The sequence below is a fragment of the Engystomops pustulosus genome, chromosome 2 (genome assembly GCF_040894005.1).
Source record: "Engystomops pustulosus chromosome 2, aEngPut4.maternal, whole genome shotgun sequence".
NCBI lineage: Eukaryota > Metazoa > Chordata > Amphibia > Anura > Leptodactylidae > Engystomops > Engystomops pustulosus.
Genome location: NC_092412.1, coordinates 148,577,037 through 148,592,761, shown reverse-complemented (window position 1 = coordinate 148,592,761; position 15,725 = coordinate 148,577,037). Strand labels below are relative to the sequence as shown.

At 41.8% G+C, this 15,725-nt stretch overlaps 1 protein-coding gene and 1 long non-coding RNA gene across 5 annotated transcripts in view; one reads left to right on the top strand and one right to left on the bottom strand.

The window, feature by feature from the left end:
- The window catches only part of LOC140118658 (uncharacterized), a 127,365-nt gene that overhangs the window by 83,670 nt on the left and 27,970 nt on the right, over positions 1-15,725 (bottom strand). The window lies entirely within an intron of this gene.
- The window catches only part of LOC140118656 (protein argonaute-3), an 83,752-nt gene that overhangs the window by 59,855 nt on the left and 8,172 nt on the right, over positions 1-15,725 (top strand). For 2 of the 4 annotated variants that reach the window (XM_072136831.1, XM_072136833.1), the window contains exons 10-18: positions 1,614-1,736; positions 5,305-5,438; positions 6,165-6,349; positions 6,694-6,853; positions 8,974-9,064; positions 9,175-9,369; positions 10,430-10,567; positions 11,860-11,961; positions 13,604-13,803. In XM_072136831.1, the coding sequence (XP_071992932.1) occupies positions 1,614-1,736; positions 5,305-5,438; positions 6,165-6,349; positions 6,694-6,853; positions 8,974-9,064; positions 9,175-9,369; positions 10,430-10,567; positions 11,860-11,961; positions 13,604-13,803 (1,328 nt within the window). The remainder of the gene's footprint in view (positions 1-1,613; positions 1,737-5,304; positions 5,439-6,164; positions 6,350-6,693; positions 6,854-8,973; positions 9,065-9,174; positions 9,370-10,429; positions 10,568-11,859; positions 11,962-13,603; positions 13,804-15,725) is intronic. The other 2 variants (XM_072136832.1, XM_072136834.1) reach the window with 1 other exon arrangement.

The following is a 15,725-nucleotide window of genomic DNA, read 5'->3' as shown; positions in this document are numbered from 1 at the left end:
AGATTAACACAGCAAAGGGAAGAATTATGTCCAGGATGAAGTAGTAGTATTCAGATTTTTTTGGTCGAATACACACGAACGTATGCTCACCCGGCACCCTGGAGTGGAGGGGGGGAGGGGGTGATCCCTCCCCTCTCCATAGAGATGCATAGCGTACGGCCGTGCACACAGGGAAAGATGGGACATGTCCAATCTTTTCCCTGTGTACGGAGCAGTGTGGCACCGTATCGCTCCATGCGGTGATTGCCATCTATGGGGGACCTATATATACCTGCAAGCTTGCGGCCGTACATACATCCTCCATATGTTTGTGTGAATTCACCCATAAATATTTCACTGGAACACAAATAAAAATAAACATAATCGTAAACTTGCTTAGTATCCCTCTAATACAAATATAAAAATATATGCAAGGGAAAAAAGCAGCACTCCAGTGCAGGCAAATGTAAGGTGAAAAGGTGGTGTCTTTATTCCATAGTAACAACTGGCAACTTTTCGGCTTCGTATGAGCCTTTCTCAAGCCTGTGTCAAATATAAAAATAGTTATCCCATGCCATGAATGGATAAAATCTCCAAATGTCCAAGTCACTACGTTTTTCATTTTGCCACCCACTCAAATTTAAAAACAAAGAAAAGGCCACACAAGTCACAAAATGGCGTCACAGCTGTACACCAAGGTATAAAAAGTTACAGATGTCAGATTATGCCGAAAGTGATTTTTTTATGTTTTAAAACAAAAAGTGTTTTCCAGCTTCCTACTTGATTGCATTAAAGAAGACCTGTCAGATCAATTTGAGAACCTAAACGACCTACATGTCTGTATGCACCTGTGATTTAGGGTCCCAAATTGACCTGTATATAAGCTGTGAGTGGCTGCAAAAGAAAAAAAAAACCAATCATTTATACTTGCCTGGATGTGAGTCCAATGAGGCATTTTGAACCAAATCAGCAGATCCCATGCCGGTGCCTTCTCTCGTCACTGTGCATGCTCTGTACCTACAGTGAAGCTGGGGTGCAATTTGGGATACTTAACCACCAGTCCATAAGGTCTGGTGAGAGGTTTAGTGTCCATAATCGCGCTGACAAGTTCCCTTTATATGGTACCACTAGAAAGGACAATTTATCCAGCAGAAAAAACAACTCTGTAAATGGAAAAAATAAAGCTTTTGGGAAGAAGATAGCAAAAACCACAAATAGCTGTTAAGGGAGAACTTCTTTTACCCATCCTGGAGAACTTCCTTCCAATTCTCAGAGGTCCGACTCTGCCTCTCCAGGCCACCTTGGCAAGCGTAATCTTCTTACAGAATTTTGTACCTCTTAATGACTCAGTGACGCTGATTGGTCAGAGGGTGTCTTAGGCTACATTCACATGAACGTATGCCCGCCAGGCCGTATCCGCAGGGCATACATCCGGTGCCATGGAGAGGAGGAGAGGGGTGATCCCTTACCTCTTCATAGAAATGCATGGTGTACGGGCCGTAACCTGGAGAAAGATGGGATGTCCCCTATACATTTACGTAAACTGAGAAACTCTCAAAAGGCATCCTTTTTTGTATGTGCATGTGTGGTAAACGCTAATGGGATTTTTCATTCTTTTTTGCTTTATCATTTAGGTCAGAAGTGCAAATTATGACGCTGATCCATTTGTTCAAGAATTCCAGTTTAAAGTTCGGGACGAGATGGCTCATGTGACCGGGAGAGTGCTTCCAGCTCCAATGTTGCAGTATGGAGGGCGAGTATGTCATTGACTCCTTCTGCATCAATTATTTCTAATCCTTTAATGTAATTATGTGTTGGGTATCTACCAAGGTTTACCTTTCAGTTTAGATTTTGTTTGCGAATATATTCAAAAGGAGAAAGAAGTATGCTATAAGACCCAAATTCAAAGTATAAACAAATTTTATTTGTACCGTGGTACACCACAACACAAAAACACATATAAAAACATTTAAAAAGTGTGGAAAACACACAAAAACAATACAGCAGGAAGACCTAGCATATGGTAATGCTGGTCCTCCCGGCAGCCACCAGCTCCCCCTACTCTCAGCGACCTCTCCTAACTACATGTATATCACAACAATATAAACTGAAAAATGATGGCAATACATAAAACCAAGATGGCAAAAACCAAACAAACAACTATATGAAGGTATGAAGTACTCAATTGACAATAGAGCCAAATCGCTATCTGAAAATAAATAGTATGAAAAAATACTGGTGGGTCAATAAGGGTATCTACCTGTCATGTAAAGGATCCAAACCAAGGAGAGGTTAGGGGAAGCTGGGGCACAAAGCCCCACGCGTATCGCCAACCGACTGGCTTCCTCAGGGGTGCTGTGGTGTAAGTTAGTGTCCGCTTTACAGTCCGGCGTCCCTCCAAAAGCCGTCTAGTGCCAGAGCTTGTGACTTCCGGTCTGTAACCGGAAGTCCAGTATTTCGCTAGTAAAAGTGTCGCGCGGGTCCGCGCATGCGCCAAGAAGTGCCGTGCGGGCCCGCACATGTGCCAAAATGTGGCGCCCACTCCCCCTGCGAACAGTGTCCCCTAGCTGTTCCAAAGGTGAACTGCCTAAGTGGTGTGGCGAAGAGCTGAAGTGAAAGTGTGTGCACAGGTAAAACATCTAGAGCAGCGGTGGCGAACCTATGGAACGGAGCCCTTTCTGTGGGCACCCAGCCCTTTCTGTGGGCACCCAGCACAGAATTTACCAGACAGGACTCAAGGCTTCCCCCTGCAGTCCAAGACAGCCCAGGACACGCCATGTTCAGTGCTATTTTAAAGTGACACCTACTTGGCTGCCAGGACTACAAGAGGAACGAAAAGGTGTGGACAGAGATGGATTATCGATGGAGCTCCTGCTTTGGGTGCCCTAATTCTTCCTCTTCAGGGGACCCTGGAGGGAAGCTACAATCCAAATTTCTCCATCATCTTTCTATTGTATTGGTGACCTCAGGATTCCAATCGATTGAGACTTGTTGGCACTTTGCGACATAAAAGTGGGTTTTGGTTGAAGTTCTGGCACTCTGTATCTAAAAGGTTCGCCATCACTGATCTAGAGGGAAGTGGAAACCAACCCCCCCTTGTGTCCATGTGCGTGTTGGCATGTATACTAACATAAGTGCATGTAAGATTAGCTCTAAGCCTATATCGTGTGCGATTACCAAGTTCAAGTAAACTAACCTCCACTGTCTGAATGTAACAAAAATAAATAAATATAACCAAGAATTGTAAAAAAGAACTATAAGACAAACCAAGCCCATGTATACAAATATCTAAAATCTATAAACATCTAAAAATTATGCATCTAAAGAAAACATGAACTGATGTCAAAAAGTCTGTTGCTTAATAATATATCTCATTAGCCTAGATAGGCGAATAATGACCCTGACCATATATATTTCAGGAGTGCTAGTCCCGCCCCTTTTGTTTCTCGGATTTCGACCCTGACCATATATATTTCAGGAGTGCTAGTCCCGCACCTTTTGTTTCTCAGATTTTGTTTGTCAACATGGTGGTTTTGCTTACTATTTATCTCATCATTTAATGTGTTCTGTAAAGTACATTTTACACAAATCCTTCTTGTTTAGAGAGGTTCTTCACGAATTATTAATAACTTTCACCATGCCTACAACTGTTATGTCATAGGATCTCATCTACAAGTTCAGTCCTAAGTCTTTCATGTTGCTAATGTATTTGTCACATTGTGCCGATGTGAGGCCACATGGATACTCCATCATGGCAAAGAGCCGGTAAACAAGGGATATGGAATCAATAGAACAGGAATGACATAAATTCACTGAAAAATAAGGCAGCTGGTTTCAGAATGAAGACTGCAGATGGTTATGAAAAATGACACCAAGTTTTTCCGTCCACTCTGTTGACTAGCTATTGGTTTTCTTACAGTCTAGAAAATGTTTGACTATATTTTTCCCCATATTGCCAATGCGAGGGTTTGGGAATCTGAAGTAACGGGGATCATGGAGCTGAAAGGATGTAGGTGCTGTGTATATCAATTGGCCTCTCTGCTCAGTAGGATGTTGTTTGCACCTTATTCAGTTTATGGCATTTTCGAGCTGTTAAATATAGAAAAGAAACCTGTACCCACGCTGTATGCTCATTATGTCAGCTCTGTGCTCCATCTCGCTTGTAATGATGAATAGGCTTGCAGGGGGTTGACAATTATAGCTCTCATAATTCTCATCTTCCCTCTCACAGATCTTGCCTGTATGCCCACACTATTACATGCGGTAGGGAACAGACACCATCAGCTCTGCTGTTGCTTTGCTATTGCATAATCTGCTGTCTAGCAGGTGCAATATGATCCCTACAGAAGCAAAAAGGGACAGGAGAGAGCCAGATAGCGTGATTTATATAATCCACTTCCGCTTGTACACTCTATAGATAAGAAATAGCTGGCTCAGCCTTTGGCTCTCACTGGGTGATAGCTTTGGTACCATATCTAGCACATCATTCCACTGCTCATCGGTTATTGGGCCTAAATCATCTACCCATTTTGGTTAAGATGAGAACCGAAGACCATCCAAATGCTTGCCTAGTAGCCATAAGTACAAGAATGATATCATCACCGCTTGTAGTAAGTCAGGAAGGGGATAAGCTGCGGGGGGGGGGCTAAATACCCAGGCTGTATGTAAGACTGGATTACAGGGACATCTCTGCTATAAACAGTACAGTTGTAGGCATGTGATGCATCCACATAATTATTCATAGTCAAAACCTCTTGGAATGGAATAAATACTACCTTTATACATATTTTTATAAACTTTGGAAGAAAAGTTACTTTTTCCTATATTTATTTAAACATAAAGATAATTATCACTTCATTTGTACATTAATCTCTAGTAATAAATCAAAAAAGGAAAACATATAGTCTATAACTACACACTGTGAAAAATGTATACAAAACAAATATTTATTGATACATAGAAAAAACACTGAGATGAAAACAATTAAATGAAATCTACCATCAAAATCCTTCATTATATACAAGGGACAATTGCTCATAGATCTAGGCACTCTTCCTATATTTATTATCCATGGCCTCCTTGCTTCTAAAAGCAACTTTTACAATTATGCTAATGATGGGCTACCTTAGCCTCTGATCTGGCTTTACTTTGGGTCATTTCCTGCTCACTGCAGAAGTTCTAAGGGTGCACGGGGCAGGGTGAGACCGTGTAACAGCCTGTAAAGCCAGATCACAGACTGTAAATGACTCTAAAATGTATCTTTGTTGTGACATTATGCATATGATTTACGTGTTCCTTTTTTCATCTTTTTTTTTTTTTGTGAAGAATCGCACAGTAGCCACTCCGAGCCATGGGGTTTGGGACATGCGGGGAAAACAGTTTCACACTGGTGTGGAGATCAAAATGTGGGCCATCGCATGCTTTGCAACGCAGAGGCAGTGCAGAGAAGAAATCTTGAAGTAAGGCATTTCATGGGCTGGGCTTAGAGGTAACAGATAGAATTTTAACTGCATATTTTAATACAGTTACGGTACAGTGATGGATAGTAATAGATTTTTTTTCATCTCATAATTTTAGGTTATGTATATTGCAATAAAACCTTTAATGCAGAACAGTATTAAAAAATTATTCAATGGGCACTAGTGTTTTTACTAACATAAATCAACAGTACAAGCAAACTTTGTAATATATCTCATCTTATATCCACTTCCTTAACTTCTCACTCAGTCTGAATTTACTGTTAATGCATCTTGAGAAATAAGGCCAGACCTCACTCTATGGAGAGGAGAGGGACAGATGATGCTTGCGTCTTAAATCAATGTAGGATTTACAGCTCCAATGATCATTACGGCAATATGATGTCATGCTGCTTCGTTGTTGTGTAAGGTCTACTAATGACTATTAGCTAAGGGGAAATCTACTACAAGTAATATAATGGTGGGGTATAGTGTTATGGCCTGTGAGCACAGCAGGTCTGGTTTATTGTACATGATAGCTGGAGGGAAGAGGAAAAACTTTCTGAGCTCTTGGACATGCACACGTGTCTCATAAAATAATACTATAGTGCCAATACTACTTCCATTATTCATCTAACCATAAAACATTTTATTCATTGAATGAGATCTGTAATCTCTTTTAGGGATTATTACTCGTGCCTGACATTTTCTCTTGTCCTCTTTTCTTAGAGGATTCACTGACCAGCTAAGGAAAATCTCAAAGGATGCTGGGATGCCCATCCAGGGTCAGCCATGCTTCTGTAAATACGCGCAGGGCGCGGACAGCGTGGAGCCGATGTTCAGACACCTCAAAAATACATATTCTGGGCTCCAACTTATCATCGTTATACTGCCAGGAAAGACGCCAGTATATGGTAAGAAACCATTCGGAAACCAGATTCTTTTCAGTTCTTTCTTTCAGCTTATTGGGAGCTGGCCATTGAAAGCGTCCATATAGTGTTGTAGGGGCAGTACGCTTTTGGATTATGCATCAGAAATATTGTTGTAGCAGCAGTTCGATATGTATGTTTTGGTTACTTTTAGGGTCCATAGGACTGATAGAATTTTAGTTCAGGAACTCGGGAGCACTCATTGCTGCTGCCATCATCTTCAATCCCATTTCCCAGAGTTGCCTGATGACATTATAATTTGAATTTCAGCTTAAGGAAAATAAAACCTCGCCTTTTCTTTCAATAATTGCCTTTATTTGTTCCTGTAGCTGAAGTAAAGCGAGTTGGAGACACATTGCTAGGAATGGCTACACAGTGTGTCCAAGTCAAGAATGTAATAAAAACATCTCCTCAAACTCTCTCAAATCTGTGCCTAAAAATCAACGTCAAATTGGGAGGGATTAATAATATCTTGGTACCACATCAACGGTAAGAACAGCATTACATAACTTTATTTTCAGGTGTTGGCTTGGCTGATACTTGGTTTTTATTTCTCACTGTTGGCTTTTTATATAGATTTGGGGTTTGCTTTGTTATTTCTTTGAACAAACGTTAAAGGGATACACCGTCTGATATCCAATGATTCAACTGCAGTAGCCACCAACAATAAAAACCAAAGGGACTGGAAATACACCAGTCACTGCTACCAGACTTCACGGGCTGGTCAATGATGTGCCCCAGCTCTTCATTCCTATGAAACACTCGGTCTGCTGTTCTCGTGATCACTGGAGGGATCTTATGCCTGTACTGTTTGCTTTATTTAGAATAACCAATTGGATATATGAAATGAATATCAGTCCACAAAATATGCCTGGCTAAATCTGTAAATACTACAAGAACCAAAAACTATGCAAATTCACCCAAAAATACTTTATTGATCAAAATAAAATTACATAAAAAATAGGAAGAGAAAAGTCCACAGTATAAACTAGGCTGACAATAGGATTACGGTATATCCCCATTACATAGTACAGGCAGTCTGCGGGTTACATACAAGATAGGGTCAGTAGGTTTGTTCTTAAGTTGAATTTGTATGCAAGTCAGAACTGTATATTTTATCATTGTAATCCCAGCCAGTACTTTTTTTGGTCTCTGTGACAATTGGATTTTAAAAATATTGGGTTGTCATAAGAATCGATATTAATACTAAAGATTCATTAGACACATTTGATAACTGTTATAGCTGTATATTGTAGCCTAGGACTAAAGTACAATAAATACCAATATCCAGAGGTCCGTTTGTAACTATGGGTCGTATGTAAGTCGAGGGGACCGCCTGTATTTGTATGAGTAAATCAAGTACTAAGAGATCAAAGCAGTACAAATGATTAGGGATCACATAATATGCTTCTGTAAATATATATAATAATATGCTAAATGAAGTATCCATATAGTTAAAATAACAAACCCTAAAAAGATATAGCAAGTTCATTATGCCACCTTCTTGCATATTTATTAAAGTGTTTTTAATAAACCCACAAAGGGAACCCCCAACCCACATTAGACATTAGGGCTTAGACATTAAAGTAATAGGGTTCCATACATTTCATGGATTTTGCAACAGTCTAAATGTGTAACTAAAGTCTTGTAGAGGATAAACTTCAATTATCTTCAATGTTTTTGGACAACGTAGTACAACCAGTGCAGATGTATGCTTGTGGCTATGTTCTGGGCCTGTGTTACAATACAGAACTTGTACAAACTGGTTGCCAGCTCAATGAAAGTGAGCTCAGACAATAGTTACATCTCTAAATTCTAAAATCTCCATCTATGCACTTGATAGCACAGATTTTTTTATGAATACAGATTAAATGATTTAGTAAAAAGTAACAGTTTGACAACCAATTGCTGCAGTTGTCACCTGAGTGTAATTTAGCGATTCCATACTTTTACATGACACCTAATCTGCCTAGTTGTAGTGTGAGATGGAACAAGGGGGTATTTAAAAGCAGTCTACCCACAGTTTTGACCATACAAAGCTGAATATAATGTCTGCACCCTGGAAAGCTATGTAACCATACCTTTGTATGTGTGGTTAGTAGTAGTATGTATAACTAGGACACTATTACTTCCATGGTGCCATACACTCACATATATCATGTAAAGACAAGAACAACAAAAGTGCAAAAGACACAAAACTAGACTGACATTGCATGAGTGGAAGGAGGACTCTGTCTGTGAGTAGTAGCAGCAGTACTGTGAAAAATGCATTTATATTCCAATTTCCAGCATTGTAGCTGGACTTGGAGCATTGGAGGAAGCTCTTCAAATTCTTTTATCTTTTACATTCAAAGAGCTCCCCAGCCACTCTCCTCTTCCTCGATATCTAACTAGAAGCCTGCTACTTCTAGGAGATCTCACACAGGAGTGTACCAAGCTGCACCAAATCCCGCTACAATCCTGGAATAAAAAGGCATTTTTAACAGTTCTGCTGCTACTTACACCACTCCCCGACTCCTCCCTTAAACCATGGACCATCGGTGGAAACGTGAAATACAAATTGTTATCTTGCTAAATTTTATTATACATATTTGTGTATTTATATTTAGGCCATCTGTGTTCCAACAACCAGTCATTTTCTTAGGGGCAGATGTCACTCATCCACCTGCTGGAGATGGCAAGAAACCTTCAATTGCTGCTGTAAGTGAACCAGTGTGGTGATTGTAAGGGTTTTACTGCAATTCAATAATTTTGATCTGAAAATATCTAATTGGTTTATTATGAGTTTTAATCCTTTGTATATGCATTAGGTTGTAGGCAGTATGGATGCCCACCCAAGTCGATACTGTGCGACTGTGCGGGTACAGAGACCACGGCAGGAAATTATCCATGACCTTGCTTCCATGGTGAGAGAACTTCTGATCCAGTTCTACAAGTCCACACGGTTTAAACCAACACGGATCATCTTTTATCGTGATGGAGTCTCAGAAGGACAGTTCAGACAGGTCAGTGGAACTGTCAGTGGAACTGTGTTTATTGTTTCAACTACAGGAACATAACCACCAAAATGTGCTTTGTTGTCTACATGGCTTTTGGCGTTTCCCATGATCAAAAGTTTTCTGAAATAAAATTTTACTCTGTAAACGGGTAGTGCCGTTTGTCAACTTATCAAGATCTCCACCAATAGCCTGAAAAGGGATGCCCTGTGCCTGTGTCTGACTGGCATACAACAGCTACATCCATCTCTGTGGGACAGCAATATATGGCAGAATACCATGTTCACCTTTTCTTTGATAGTCTCCTAGAGATAAATGCTGCAGCAGTGCATGTTCCTGTGCAAACACTGTCCCTGACAGTCAGGGGTACAAGGGTCCCTGTACTTATACATTCAAGTCCCCACTGAATGTACAATAATCTCCTTTGGCTACACAGGCTAGTATTACCTTATATACTCGAGTATAAGCCTAGTTTTTCAGCACAAAAAATGTGCTGAAAAACCCAAACTCGGCTTATACTCGAGTCAAAAAAATAAATATATCTAAACTCACCTTTCCGGTGACCCCTGTATATCTTATGTGTGATCTGTCCGGCAGCGGCGGCAGGCTATATACACTAGGGCAGGGTCTGGCAGGCTATATACACTGGGGCAGTGGCTGGCAGGCCATATACACTGGGGCAGTGGCTGGCAGGCCATATACACTGGGGCAGGGGCTGGCGGGCTATATACACTGGGGCAGGGGCTGGCGGGCTATATACACTGGGGCAGGGGCTGGAGGGCTATATACACTGGGACAGGGTCTGGCAGGCTATATACACTGGGGCATGGGCTGGCTATATACACTGGGGCATGGGCTGGCTGGCTATATACTGGGGAGGCTGTGACCAATGCATTTCCCACCCTCGGCTTATACTCGAGTCAATAGGTTTTCCCCGTATTTTGTGGTAAAATTAGGGGCCTCGGCTTATACTCGAATATATACGGTATTTAAAAAATATATATATGTATATAATGTATGTATATATATTTGTATTTATTTGTGTTCTTTGTTTTCTTCCTTGTTTAAGCAGGTCTTATATTATGAGCTGCTAGCAATTAGAGAAGCCTGCATTAGTCTGGAGAAGGATTACCAGCCTGGAATAACATACATTGTGGTACAGAAAAGGCATCATACCCGATTGTTCTGTGCAGATCGGACTGAAAGGGTATGTAAGAACCATTGATACACTTCAATTATTTACCCTAAACCAGAGTTACCCCAATGAAACATAACATCACCCTCCCTCTCCTTCCCAATGTTAAACCATTGTAAACACATCCTCATTATAAAGCTCTATTTGGAGTACAGACAGTTCGAGTTACGGACAACCCGTAGATATGAACGGGGCACTTGGCACCCCGCGCATGCGCAGTCCACTTCCGGGTTTCAATAGCGCTTGGAGTGCTGCACCTCCTCATTGAGCGGGCCATGGAGGTGACGGGGATCGCTGGGACGGAGCTAGAGGCTGGAGCGGGCTGTGGAGGTGACGGGGATCCTTGGGCGGAGCAAGAGGCTGGAGGGGGCCATGGAGGTGACGGGGATCATTGGGCGGAGCGAGAGGCTGGAGGGGGCCATGGAGGTGACGGGGATCGCTGGGACGGAGCTAGAGGCTGGAGCGGGCTGTGGAGGTGACGGGGATCCTTGGGCAGAGCAAGAGGCTGGAGGGGGCCATGGAGGTGACGGGGATCATTGGGCGGAGCGAGAGGCTGGAGGGGGCCATGGAGGTGACGGGGATCATTGGGCGGAGCGCGAGGCTGGAGGGGGCCATGGAGGTGACGGGGATCGCTGGGACGGAGCTAGAGGCTGGAGCGGGCTGTGGAGGTGACGGGGATCCTTGGGCAGAGCAAGAGGCTGGAGGGGGCCATGGAGGTGACGGGGATCATTGGGCGGAGCGAGAGGCTGGAGGGGGCCATGGAGGTGACGGGGATCGTTGGGCGGAGCGAGAGGCTGGAGCGGGCCATGGAGGTGACTGCCAGTAAGTAATTGCTGGCAGTATCGGGGGGTTCAGGTAACTAAGGATGCGTTCGCTAGTGCGAACTCGCGCTTCCTTAGTTACCAGCCAGTGCACTAGAAGCCAGAGATTCCAGGTAACTAGGAAGCGTGAGATCGCACCAGCTAATGCATCCTTAGTTACCAGCAACCCAATTTACATACATATTCAACTTAAGTACAACCCTCCGGTCCTTATTTTGTACGTAACCCGGGGACTGCCTGTATAAGTAATGGCTGCTTTTCATAACAGAGTTGTAACAGCTTTCATGGGTTTATTTTGAACCCAGTCATAACATTGTTTTGATAGATCCCCTTGACTTGTAACACAATTTGCATTTTATTACTGTCCTTTTGAGGCATGGCACTTACGGTATGCCTTTAATGTGTGATAGATAGGCCATTGAGCTATATTTATAGAGCTGCAATGAATAACAAATTCTGTATATTCTCTTTTCTTTGCATCAGGTTGGCAGAAGTGGAAATATTCCAGCTGGTACCACTGTGGATACAGATATAACACATCCATACGAGTTTGATTTTTACCTCTGCAGCCATGCTGGAATACAGGTAGTTTGACTTTATTTGTTTTTTTAGCTGTTAAAGCAAAACTCCTGAAGTTAGATGGCTGAAAATGGTTTTTGCATGGCTGGAGAGAGCCTTTGACAACAATGTCCACAATATCTATATCATGCTTCCCAGCCTGAGATCCAGCCTGATCGATATATCCGCTTTCTAATAAAATCTTGCAGCTTCTCCTGAAGTGGGTGGACACTTCCTGCATCAGCTAAGAGCACTTAGGCCAGAGCAGCTTCACTCACTTCCAATAATACTGAGCACTACTCCTCACATGCATTATTACTATCTATTACAATCAGGACACAGAAAGCCTCTCCTGAGCATTGCTGCTGTACAGACATCTACAGAGCAAGTCAGGGGAAGCCACAGAGCTGGCAGCACAGATCACTGGATCCCTGCATCCTGGACTGAACATACAGCAATTCACTAAAATAAACTGTATTAAACATATGTCCAACCCTGTGAAACCTACACTATAAAACCTGACTAAAGTCATGTACATATATAACTCGTATATCAAAGAACAAAGAGATGTGTATATGGACAAAAATGCTTTATTTAGACGACAATTAAAAGCCAGAAACACACTCCCATGATCAGGTCAATTATTATGATTTCAGAGATGATATAGCTACTTCCCTTTAGCATATGTACAATGAGGAATATAAAATCTCAGTAAAATCTCAAAAGCTAAAGGGGAGCCCAGTTATTTGCAAGCAGAAGTACCATGAGATCCTAATGAATGACCATATTCACATGCTAAACTAGTAGAACTATAGCCTGCATTGCTGAGCAAACAAAGGTACTACATTACCGTGGGTGATGAAGGTATCAGACCTGGGGGAGAGGACATGCCCCATGCGTATCGCCTGTTCAGGGCATACATTTTTTTTTTAAAAATCACAAAAAAAAGTGGCCTCTGAGATAATTTCTCCTTCTGGCGATGGGCCACTCGGGTGGCTGGAACCAGTGGAAGGCTATTAATTTTCTTGTCTGTTAAGCCCTTGCCACCGATGCCCTTTTTTCATTTTGTCTTTGTTTTTTTGCTCCTCTCCTTCCAAAAGTCATAACTTTTTATTTTTATGCTTACAGAAATATATATGTTTTCTGTGTAACAAATTGTGGTTTGAAAATAATTGGCGAAATGTGGTGAAATTCTTATCATTTGGAGTCCAGGCCTTAGTAATTTTCTCCAGCACAAGCTCATGTTTTCAATGCTACCACATTGGGAACTATAAAACCTATTGATCACTTAGTATTCAAAATTTGTGTTGCAAAATGGCTGAAAAGTGGTGTTATATCCCATCATGGGGTACACCGTTGGGAATATTAGCTTGTATATTTCAATAGATCCGGCAATTTGGGACAAGAGGATACCTAACAAGTTTATGGTTTCATTTATTAAATTTAGTTAAAGAAAAATTTACTTTATTTTTTTAGTTCAAGTAAATTAATGAGTTTGACTGCTTCTACAGTATTGCAGTATATGGTGATTTTGCTGTAGATCTGTGTCTGTATTACAGATCTTGCTAATAAACCATTCTGAGAGTCTCACAGAGACTCCCAACTGTCATGGGGACAGATTGTTGCCCACCTTATTGTAAGTTTATATTTCTTCTATATATTTCCTCAGGGTACTAGCAGGCCTTCTCACTATCATGTCTTGTGGGATGATAACTGTTTCACTGCTGATGAACTCCAGCTGCTGACCTACCAGCTGTGCCACACGTATGTGCGATGCACGAGATCAGTCTCCATCCCTGCACCTGCCTATTATGCTCACCTCGTGGCATTCAGAGCTAGGTACCATCTCGTGGACAAGGAGCATGACAGGTAAAATGAACCCCACCACCATTCTTTGTTCTTCATTTTTTTCCTCTTAACTTTGTGTATATCTTCGTTTATGCTCTACTATTTGTCATAGCCGTTTTCTTCACTCTATTCTGTGTCAACTCCGTATTGTGCGAAGTCCAGCTCCATGATGTCTCCTGCCATGTGCGGGGGTCTTGTTGTGTCAGCGTGACACAGCAGCTTTAAAATCTGCTAATGCACATTTGGCTTTTTTTCTCCATAATGCTTCTGAAAAATGGAACTTCAAAGTCTGTAAGATTCTATGTAATCATTAACTAATTTCCATAATAAGGAGAATGAGGAGAACTGTGATTGATCAGGTATGCGTCTGTTCTCGTCCTCACATAATCCTCTGTACACGTCATACACTACTGGCCAGTATCCATGGCAACTAAGCTGCTGCCATCAAGAAATAACTTTTCTAAGCAATAGTTTGCTTCCATGGAAACCAGAGACTGACGCGGTGACCTTATAACTTTCTCCAGTGTGATATCAATTGTAACATTGAATGTTTTTTTCTTTAGACTATTCAACATCTGCCCTTTTTCCTGACCACCGGATTTATACGTTACCAGGCTGCGGGTATAGAGAAGCAATAATAAATATTAACGCTTGTTGACCTGAGCAGTATCTGTGACCTGGTGGACATGTCTGACAGGTCTTGGATGGATCACATTGTGTTATCTGAGCATACACTATAGGTTTCTAAGGGACTTGTCTTTTACATTTGTCTTTCGAGGACGATGACCCTGGCATGAGTTAAAACAAGACATTGCCAACCTGGGCTTGTTTCATGATCTCTGACCCTGAATGCTAGCAGTAGGGAACCTTAATAACTATAATTTATTAATGGAAATGTCTAAAAAAGGCTGCATTAAAAAAACTTAAATAAGCTATTAAAATAAGACTTTTATCGAGCAGCATCATTGTTATATGAAACTATAGGATTAGAGGCCTTGCTCGCAAGAAGGAAATATACCACTATTTTTTATGTAAAATTAAACTACACATTACTTACCTATAGTCCTTCTTCCCGATCCTTGAGCTGGTCCTCCTTGCACATATACAGCCAGTGACAGTTTCCTATAGAGCTCTGTTAACTGACTGGCACTCTTCTTCTAGCTAAAACTTGTTTTCCTCACATCCACATAAATCACCTTTTATCTTATATTACCTGCCATCAGAGGGGGACGTATCCTGTTTGGCCGACCCCTCCCATCTAATCCTCTCCATGCCTTATCCATCCTTACTGGTCACAGCTCATATCATGTGATCAGAGTGACTTCATCTCAAATACTTTAACCTCTTAATAACAGCAAACTGTACCCCATGCATGTATCTGACCACATGAAGTCACAGCAGCCTCCATGGACTTCTAATCCTCTCCATCCTCCATGGAGGCTGCTGTGGTTTCATGTAATCACATACATGTACAGTTGCTATTCTTAGAAGGTTAAAGGACCTGTAGTTGTCTGTATGTCTGTAGTTGAGACGGTTCCTAAGTACGAGGAGGCAGGGCAGTGACTTGAAGTGACACAGAGCTGTCAGTCACAATAAGGGGGTGTGGTTCACTGGAAGCCTGAGAGAGAAGAGTCACAAACACCAGACATGAGTCAGAAAAGCCAATTTGTATATCAGAAAAACCTCGATAATTAAGGTACAGTGCCTCACTGGAAGCTAATTTTAGGTGATATGGGGAGGACTAGTAACCCTTTATCAGCAGGGTTAGTCAGTGGGGGCAAAGTCCTCTTTAATGTTGAAACTCCGGGATTGCTGTAAAAATTGTTAAAAAAAGCAGCTACAGAGAGCAAGGCTCGTGTGACATCACCATGTTGTAGAGGGAGGTGAATTCATGCGAGAGGTGTGAATAATTAGTAGCCCGGAGCACCCCCAACACGATAGGC